Source organism: Nyctereutes procyonoides, unplaced genomic scaffold, assembly GCF_905146905.1.
Source record: "Nyctereutes procyonoides isolate TBG_1078 unplaced genomic scaffold, NYPRO_anot_genome, whole genome shotgun sequence".
Classification (NCBI taxonomy): Eukaryota; Metazoa; Chordata; class Mammalia; order Carnivora; family Canidae; genus Nyctereutes; species Nyctereutes procyonoides.
Window position 1 is genome coordinate 30,218,341 of NW_026575125.1, and position 10,430 is coordinate 30,228,770.

The 10,430-nt window shown below is 44.6% G+C and overlaps 1 protein-coding gene and 1 long non-coding RNA gene across 2 annotated transcripts; both read left to right on the forward strand.

Moving 5' to 3' along the window:
- The first annotated feature begins 1,197 nt into the window (after nucleotides 1-1,197).
- Nucleotides 1,198-2,747, forward strand: LOC129518650 (uncharacterized). Its single transcript, XR_008666223.1, has 3 exons — nucleotides 1,198-1,316; nucleotides 1,632-1,688; nucleotides 2,669-2,747. It is a non-coding gene; the product is annotated as an uncharacterized LOC129518650 (long non-coding RNA).
- A 35-nt stretch (nucleotides 2,748-2,782) lies between these two features.
- Nucleotides 2,783-3,699, forward strand: LOC129517870 (melanoma-associated antigen B16-like; the record flags this gene model as incomplete). The annotated part of the gene is made up of 1 exon (XM_055338004.1): nucleotides 2,783-3,699. A coding segment is annotated over one exon (834 nt), but the record flags the coding sequence as incomplete, so codon positions are not given.
- Between the last annotated feature and the right edge of the window lie 6,731 nt (nucleotides 3,700-10,430).

Sequence of the window (10,430 nt, forward strand, 5' to 3'; positions counted from 1 at the left end):
ATGAACTTCATTATTACATTCGTATAATTCACATAAGCTGGAGTTATGTAAATCAAATGCACAAAAATTATTCATAATAAGGTTATTTGGTGGTGCAGGTGACAGGATTGAAAAGGCAAGAGAGAATTCTGTTTTGACTGTATTGTTTGAAATGTTTGCAGTGAGAACAGAGTCATCCAACACACATCAACAACAAATCATTTGCAAAACACTTCAACACCTCCCTAGGCTCCACATGTGTCTATACAAGGCTCTTCCCCGTAGAAGGTAAGGCTTTTAGAACAGAAGGCTCCCAACTGGCTGGAGAAGGGACCTTACGAGAAGGCATGCATTTTTTATATGTTGTGCTGTAGCTTTACCACTCAGTGTCTAACCTGGAACTGGACTCAACCTCTGTGAGAATCACAGTGGGGGAAATGCAGAGATTGGCAAGGAGATGACATTGCTTAGGAAGTAATGTATCAAAAAGACTGGAACCAAAGTATGGACCTTCAGTGAGGACTACAGGAACCACTTGCCACAGAAGAGAAGGACCCCATAAAGGTCTCCCCCATTGTCAACCCTGGGAGACGATCAGCAGAGGTGGCTAGAAGAGGCTTCCCTTGACTTTGGCCTCAGCAGTCTAAAGGCAATGAGGACGTTGAGTTAAAGGGGTGTGGTCTCAGGTTAGCACAGGGAGGAGTCCCAGGTGGAGACTGAGAGTAACTCTGCGGAATGGAGGGAGCTCTAAGAGTTCTGCCATGACTGTCGGCAATGGGAAACTCCAAAATAACTAGAAGAGGCTCTCTCGCGGGCAGCCCAGGTGGCTCAGCGGCTTAGCGTTGCCTTCAGCCCAGGGTGTGATCCTGGAAACCCAGGATTGAGTCCCACCCAGGCTCCACGCAGGGAGCCTGTGTCTCTGCCTCTCCTCTCTCTCTCTCTCTCTCTGTCTCTCACGAACAAATAAATAAAATCTTAAAAAAAAAAAAGAGGCTCTCTCGGATGCCAGCCTTTTGGGAATCTAACAATGATGAGGATATTGGTGTATGGGGCACAATCTGACTTCAGCAGAGGGAAGACGCCCTGGCCCTCAATGGATTCCAGGTGCAGACACTGAATGAAGTTAATTACCCCAGAGTATAAGGAGCCCCACAGAACCTTACTCTTGCTGTCGGCCCAGGAGGACCCGGGCACGGCGGGGGCCGGGGAGGAGCAGACTGGGAGCAGGAACGGAAGGACTATCCCGTAACTTCCGCTTTCGAAGTCTGATAAATGCCGGCATGGAAGGGCGTGGCCTCTCTCAGCAGAAGAAATCCTACGACTGGTCGACTGGCCGAGTGAGTAGACTGAATGAGGAAACCAAAGACGCCGAATAGAGGCCCCATTGAGTAAAGCCCTGTCCCTTTTCTTATCCCAGAAAACCCCTGAAATGACTGTCAGACTGAGGCATTTACTTACTGGGGCCTCAGGAATCCGAAGGCCGTGACGTGACGGCCATGATTCGAGGGGTGTGGCTAGATGTCAGAGAGGGAGGACCACGTGAGGACTGAGGGGACCCTTAGAGCTCTTCGGTCAGTCCTGAGTGGATCAGGGTGGGGCTGGGGCTGGGGGGATGGCGTGTCTGGAAGTGCTTTCCCCTTACTTTTCCTCAGGAGTCTGAGGGTACTCCAGTCAACAGACGAAGAGTCCCAGCTTCTACCACAGTCAAGGTAAGGTGCTCAGTAAAGATTGAGGGAATATCCACTCCACACTGGAAGGGACTATACAGATCCCAACCTGTGCTGTCACCTCTGGGAGGTATTGGGCAACAGTGCCTAGAGTTAGTTAGTATCAGGAGGCCCTGAATAGCTGGCACACTGGGTTGCCCCCTGACTTGTACTTTTGGTTTCTAACGGGGTGAGGCCAGTCCTGAGGAGGGCTGCATCAAGTGAGCAGAGGGAGGAGTCCCAGACCTTGCCAGGAATCAAGGTAAGATGCTGCATAAGGAATGAGGACGTCTCTTCACTACAATGGAGAAGGCCCCTCAAAACTGGTGTCAGCCCTGGGAGGAGGAGGGGATGGCCAGGAGTGACTTCCCTTGACTTGTGCCTAGAGAGTGTGAGGATCGTGAGGACATTGTTTGAGAGGTCCGGCCTCAAGTAAGCAGAAAAAGGAATCCCAGGCCCTGCCAGGAATCCGAGTAAGATGTGGAGTGGAGACTGGTGGGAATCACACACTCCAGAATAGTGGGAGCCTCGTAGAGCCCTGTTCCTGTTCTGAGACTGGGTAGGCCCTGGAATAGTTGTCAGACTTTGGTACTTTCTGATTTTGTCTTGGGAGCCTGTTGTTTCAAATTAGCAAACAGAAGTATCTTAGTCTCTATCAAGGTCAAAGTTATGACCTCAAGTGAAGATTGAGGGGAGCACACATGCCAGAACAACAGAGCCCCCAACAGACAGCTGCCTTCCTCTGTCACCTCTGAGAGGCCTAGGAAGGTCTCTTCTTACTTCCTTTCCCTTGGCTATGTCAGCTGGCTATACTCTGAGGAGCCTTCTCACTTCCTCCTCCAGCTTCTTACAGGTCAGGAAAGGAGACCTGTGAAGCTCTAGAGTTACTGTCCTCAGGAAAAGATTGTGGGTACACTCTTCATCAGAGCTGTCACAGTTGAGTTTCCCAGATGACGCCACTCATGTCTTCCCTTTCTCCCCAGGTTGTGGTCCTCTGTCACCCACCCTCCTGCCCACATTCCTTCCCACTACCACCAAGAGAAGTGAGCATGTCTCAGAGTCAGGAGATTCCATTCTGCACACAGGAACAATACTCTGCCCACAATGAAATCACAGCCATCTCACCAAGCAAACCAGATAAGGGCTCCAGCAGCCAAGAAAAGGAAGATAGTTCAGCTTCTTTATCAAAGTCGGGCACCGAGAACTTGCCCGTAGACCCTCTAGATGAAAAGGTGACTTCGTTGGTGCAGTTCTTGCTGCACAAGTATCAAACGAAAGAGCCCATCACAAAGGCAGAGATGCTTGATGTTGTTATCAAAGAGTGCAAGGATCACTTCCTTGAGATCCTCAGGAGAGCCTCTCAGCACATGGAGGTGGTCTTTGGTGTTGATGTGAAGGAGGTGGACACCACCAGATACACTTACGCCCTTGTCAACAAACTAGGCCTCACTTATGATGCGAGGCTCAGTGGTGAGGAGGGCATGCCCAAGACCAGCCTCCTGATAATTGTCCTGGGTGTGATCTTCATGAAGGGCAATCGTGCCACTGAGGAGGAGATCTGGAAAGTGCTGAATATGATGGACTTGTATTCTGGGAGGAATCACTTCATTTTTGGGGAGCCCAGGAAGTTCATCACCAAAGATTTGGTGCAAGAAAGGTACCTGGAGTACCGGCAGGTGGCCAACAGTGATCCTCCATGCTATGAGTTCCTGTGGGGTCCCAGAGCCCATGCTGAAGCCAGCAAGATGAAATTGCTGGAGTTTTTTACCAAGATCCATGAGTCTGACCCCCGGTGCTTCCCGTCCCAGTATGAGGAGGCTTTGAGAGATGAAGCAGAGAGAGCCCAAGCTAGACTTGCAGCCAGGGCCAGCACTAATGCCATGAGCAGAGCACATCCCAGGACCAGATCCCTCAGCAGCTCCCACCCCTAGAGAAGTCGGAGGGCAGATTCTTTACTTTGTCTTTACAATTAACAGTCAACTTTCTAAGTAGTGGAGGGCTGGGGTGTGGCTGTAGGAAGCACGATGTATAACATCCCTGTGTCCCTCTTCTATATGTTTAACACAGAGGTTTATCTTCTTCATGGGGGGTGGGGGAAGTTTGTTTTCAAATGTTGTTCCCTTTAATATACCATTTTATTAGCTTCAGAATCTAAGTTCATGAATGGCACTGGTTATACATTTATTGCTATTTATGACATTTAAGAATACAAGTTTAGTTTGTTTATAAAACTGGCCATCTTATTTTGTTACCTGGAAAAAGTAAATGTTATTCAAATAGGCGTTTCTTTGGAAGTATCAAAGAATTCAGCAGTAAAATAGTTGGGATCAACAACAACAACAATCCCTTAAAGATGGTCAAAAGGTACCAAAAGATAGTTGATTTTTAGCCTCCCTTAGCCCTTTTAATCTACCATTCTGTAAAATTAAGTAACATACATGTATTTGCTTAGATTAGTTAAAAATATATGAGAAATAAATCTTCATAAATTCTACCCTATGTACACTGGCTCATTTATTCCCCAAATATTAATTCAGCAACTGCCTTTTGGAAAGCACTGTTAGTAGTGGGGATGCTAGGATAAACAAGAATCACTACTACCTGCCCATAGAGTATTAGATTCTAGGAGCAAGAATCATGTAAAGACAATGGTGAGTATCCTTTAATACCAAAATAAAAAGTAAAAAAGAATGAAGAGGTTGTGGCGGCCAGGGGCAGGGCGGGGGGGGGGGGTTGCTCCATGTGATGGCAGTCAAGTATAAATATCCTGAGAAAAGACAGGCAGTGGCCTTGGAAATTACAAGTCCTTCAGTAGGAGGTATAGTACACTAGCTAAGGCTATGGGAGTGGTGAGTGGGGTCAGACCCTCAAATGGTGTGTCTCAGAGTTGAAAATGAAAAACTGTTTGTTCTTATTGGCTACTTTGGAATTATGGCTGTAGGGACAGGAATGGAAGGTATCCTGCGTTCTTGTCAAAGTGCAATTAAACAGAATGCACAAATTAGGTATTTTATGAACATCATCTTCAAGGAGTTTGTGAGAAATAAGGGTGATACTTCCCCGAGGTGAGATACCCAAAAGCCACTGGGCTGGCACTCTGTCTTGGGCTTAGAGATCCAGAGCCTATACCATTCATTAAATAGGTCATGTTTAATATAGTTTGGCAAACTCTAAGCAAGGCCTAGATTTTTGGAGGAAATAAATGAACAAAAATAGGGACAGGTTATTGGAAGGGCAACTGAGAGGGAAGGAAAGAGTTGGTCCTTGATACAAATTCTAGGGGTTTGGAGTTGCATTCAGTTGAGAAATACTAATACTCCCCCAAACCCAAATTAAATAATATATCCTCTGGGGAAGACTTGCTAAGGCTTTCTTGTGAAGCAGCCATTTGGCTGGTTTGGTGTGCCATGTCCTAGAACAGTGCATATTCTCTAACATCTCCTGGGTGAACAAGTCCCAGAGAGGAAGTCACTAATGTCTGGGGTCAAAATAATCATTGTAACAACTGCCAATCATCAAAGATCCAATGCACACCATGCACCATGCCTGGGGCTTTACATACAATACATACATTTTAATGGTCATGCTATAAGACAAGGTTCATCCAGCCCACTTCACAGATGAAGAACATCTTAGAAAGTTGGTGAATGTGCACAAATTCACAGGCCCAGCATGTGACAGAGTTGGAACTAGACCTCCTGTTTCAATTCTTCCAGAGCCCATGCTATTCTACTCCTCCCAGCCTATGGACAACCTTCTGTTCACTCCTTTTCTTATTACTCCATAATGCTTCTCAGGGGGTAAAAAGAAGGGCATTGTAGCCAAAGTACACAAAATGAATAGATATAATGAAGGAATGTGAAAATGAGAATCACATACAATTTAGGCATTGTCTGTGGGGTTCATTTACCAAGAGTGCTGCTGCCTCACCCCAGGCCTCCTTGGGAGCTGCCTCTGCTCAGTAACTGACATGTGTGTGCAACCCCGACACTTCCCCATATTACGGTGCCCTTCCCCTGAGTCTTCCCCAATTGTCCTCCTGTCCAACTCTAAAAGCTGACCTGCTGACCATCTTTTCAATGTGTCTTCCTCTGGACACTGTACCCTGCTTCCAGTGGGAGAGATTGTCCAGGATCACCTACACTTCTCCTAACTTAGAGTATTCCATTTTCTGCAATCATCTCTTGGCTGACCTTCACCATAGGATCCCTCTGCTACAACCCCTTCTGTTTAAGGATTGATTGATTGATTGATTGATTTGAGAGAGAGAGTGTGAGTGGGGGGCGGGGGGACCAGAGGGGAAAAGAGCCTCAAGCAGACTCTGTGCTGAGTGTGGAGTCCCGATGTGGGGGCTCGATCTCACAGCCCTGAAATCATGACCTGAGCCAAAACCAAGAGTCGGATGTTTAACTGAATGAGTCACCCCGGCACTGCACCCCCCCTTCTCTTTAAACAGTGAAGTTTAGGTAAATGGTCATTCCCTGAAGGGCTTCTTCACCATACTCTCAAAATGTTTTACAATTGGGCTTGTGAGTAGAATCTTTTTTTTTTAATAATTTTTTTTATTTATTTATGATAGTCATACAGAGAGAGAGAGGCAGAGACACAGGCAGAGGGAGAAGCAGGCTCCATGCACCGGGAGCCTGACGTGGGATTCGATCCCGGGTCTCCAGGATCGCGCCCTGGGCCAAAGGCAGGCGCCAAACCGCTGCGCCACCCAGGGATCCCCCCTTGTGAGTAGAATCTAAGTAGGCACAGAACATACTGGTTCTTGGGATGTAAACCTGAAATAAGAGAAGTTTTTGAAACCACCTTGATATTTGCAGTAGGCTTTTAATGGGGTGTCCTATTTGAGACTAGCCACTGAAAAGATATACCAATGAGTGAGCATACCTAGGTGATCAAAAACCAAAGCCTCACTCTTAAGAGACAGAGGGAGCAAGATCATAGAAATCACTGTGCAAGCAACCATCTATAAATACTGAGTCTGACTTCCTATAACCCTGGAAGTCCTAGGAGGCAGGAGGAGTGGCGATGCCAAGGACTGGTTCCTTGGCCTAATATGCTAGACTGATTTAAAAACAAACAAACAAACAAACAAAAAACAAAAAAACCTCACCACCCTTATGTTATCTCTAGCTTGTATACTTTTCCCACTAGAAAATCCTGGTTTTCACTGTGCCTAAGAGCACTGTACAGATGTTCAGGTGCATTCAGTTAGGTGGTATATAGGAGACACTCTAAAGTTAAGATATTGACCAGGCAGCAAAAAGAAGGAGGTAATTCTCACCTACTGAAATTACAGAGGTTTTTGCAAAGGGCGGTGCAGAAATGCGCTATTGAGTGAAGAAGAGTGAGCCTTTCCTGTAAGGATTTATAAGGTTCTTTTAAAGATCAGATATCATCCTGTACTTAAAAGCATCCTCAAAGATGTGGCTAACTGCAAGGCGAATAACAGGCTTCACAGAAACTACTCCAGGAAACAAAGTGAGTTACTGTCCTAACAAATTGTAATAGTCACTCTTTATTGAACACCTACTATGTAACAGTTAAAGGGAGAGACTGCAAGTACTCACCCACATCCTTTCTTGGCTTCTTTCCTGGGTTCACAGGAAAGCTACATTCCTAGCCCACTTGCAGTTAAAAAGGGCCATGTGACTACTCTTGCCAGAAGCAGCAGTTGTCATTCCTGGGCCAATTCATTTGAGATCTAGGATGTTCCCTCCACTTTCTTTCTCCCATTCAGTAGAAAGATGCGGAGCTCATGTTGAGACGTGAAAGTACAGGATGGAAGCAGCCTCCGTCTCTGAGTCACCGGTTAGCAAGACGTCCTGCCAAATCACATCAAATTTTATGTGTACAAGAAATAAACCTTTGTTATGTTAAGTCATTCAGATTTTACATTTTATGTTTTGTATCAGCTAGCAGTTACTTTATCTAGCTAATAAACAGGTGCTATTTATGTTAAGCTTATTTAAAAATGTTAATGACGAAGCTAATAATAATACATATATTCTCTCATTGCAAGTATTTCTAACAACATACATAAATCTATCCTTTCCCTTTACTGTGTTGCTCTAAAACTCAGCCTTCTCTTCAGAGGTAACTACAATAAAAAATATGGTATCTATTATTTTAAAGATAATTTTAAGCTTTTTAACACATAGATGTGCTATTAAAATATACTGTGATTTTTTAATACACTGGGTAGTGATGTACATATTGTCCTCCCACTTGCCTTTGTCACTTAATAAAGTGAATGCAGCATCATCATTCCATGACAACACATATAAATCCACTTCATTATTTTAACCACTCCATAGGATTCTAAAGTATGCATGTTCTATAATTAATTTAACTATTTTCGGGATCCCTGGGTGGTGCAGCGGTTTAGCGCCTGCCTTTGACCCAGGGCACGATCCTGGAGACCCGGGATCGAATCCCACATCGGGCTCCTGGTGCATGGAGCCTGCCTCTCCCTCTGCCTGTGTCTCTGCCTCTCTCTCTCTCTCTCTCTCTCTCTCTCTCTCTCTCTCTCTCTGTGACTATCATAAATAAATAAAAATTAAAAAAATAAAAATTAAAAAAAATAAAAAATAAATTATTTTCCTCCTGATAGACACTTAAGTAGTTCCCAATAGTTTTTATACTTAATAGAATTGAATCAACGTCTTTAGACATTAGTTCTTGGGCAAATGTACATAGAAAACACATAGCAAACCAAAATTGGGACAAAGTGGAGAGGGCATGAAAGTTGTACCTTTTTATAAATATTGCCAAAATATCATCTCACATATATACCAATTAATATTTTACAAAGTAATGTATGTAGCTACCCTATACTCTCGTATTTTGTGTTTTAGATCCTTTATCTTTTGGTTGAACTCATGAAAAATAGTCTCACAGTTATATTAATTTTTATTTCCCTATTTTCTAATTTAGTTGAGCAGAAAATGAACTTAATCTCTTGCCCATATAAAGCTACATTTCTGCAGCCATGTTCTGAGTCACAGGATTCCTCTGAACAAGCCTTGAAATTCTGATATCAACAAGATATTTTCCTTTACTTTGAGAAGCAAGGATTTGGTTAGAGTAACTGGGTGTCAGAGATTTTGGCCAGACAGGACATGCTCAGCTAGTCAGGGGCAGGAGGATGGCGAGGAGAGCAATTTCCAGAGTCCATGAGAAAGACCACAAGCAAAACCAAGTCAAAAGAGCATAGGGCAGGCTGGCAGTTGAGCATCTGAAAATTCAACATCATGTGGAGAAGTAACCATAAAGGAAGAAGGTGGTAGATGGTGGGGGAGGGGCATACAAGGACACTAATATAAATAGGGTTGGGAAATTTCTGACTTACTTCTACCAGCTGGAAATTGTCAAGTGATCTAAGTGGGCACGTCTACAAATGAAAGAACACAAAACTTATAAGACATCCCACCCTACCTTAGAATCTTCTTTACATATTGTCAGGCAGAGTATAGCTGTGTCTTCTGTATCCATCTAGTTATTTATTGGTGGATTCTAGTAGAGCAACATTTCCTAATGACCCTGATGGTTCCAGTGTATCCTTATTAATGCACTAGGGCTGGGAGTTATTTTTATGTCTCCTAGAGACAGCTATTTCCTACTTTGTATATGGTGGAGCCCTCCATGAAGGTTGTGGCTATGTGAATGGGTGGGGTTAGTGAATGCTGACACGCAGGCCAGGAGTACCATGAGGCATAGAAAGGGATATGTAGTGGCAAGGAAGGAAAATTGGAGGAGAAATGTTTCAGGGGCTAATTGGCTCAGTGACTATAAAGGGCTAGGTGTGAGAAACAGTCCAGATGGTGTCCCTAATTCAGACTGCCTTCCCATACTTCCTGAATTTTTGGCACACCAGAAGTGAGTATCCTGGGTCTGCATTTAGTGGCCTGTGTTGCCACCAGAGATACCTGCCTGGCACAGGGGATTAAGCAGATATTTGCAGTGTGTGTGGTAAGCTGATGGAGATTGCACACTTCCTTGTTACGCTGATGGGATGATGGAGATGTGTGGGGTCCAATGAGGAGCATGATGTACCATCCTGTGGCCAGAGTCCCCACCTCCAAGATGTGGATGTTAAGGCCGATGAAAGAGACATCGAAAATCTCATTCCTAGTGATAGTTTCCCATGGGAATCCTCAAGTTAGGTAAGAGTTGTAATACTTTAGGTTTCTCCCATGGCAGCCAAAGGCCTTACCAGGGATTATTTTGAATCAGTGAATGTTACTGGTACTTTGATTTACTGATTGGTTGACTCATTCATTCACTTATCTAACTAGTACATATTGAATATATGCTGAGGGCAATCACTAAGTAAACAAAACAAAAAGAAATAGCAAGGCACCTACTCAGGCCATGGATGCAAGGATAGTGAGGAGGAATCAGATTTGAGTTTTAGGATGTTAAGGACTATGTGAAAGGGTAGTGGGGAGTCTATGACTCTGAGTTCTAAAGATTGGCTGACTAGATAGAACTTATTCTTAGCTGACATTGAGCTGAACACATAGGACATGGCGTCTTTGTGATTTTGTCCTGCATTCCATTTTAACCTTATCAGGACACCTTATTGAGGATACATTTTTTTTAAAGATTTTATTTGGGATCCCTGGGTGGCGCAGCGGTTTAGCGCCTGCCTTTGGCCCATGGCGCGATCCTGGAGACCCGGGATCGAATCCCACATCGGGCTCCTGGTGCATGGAGCCTGCCTCTCCCTCTGCCTGT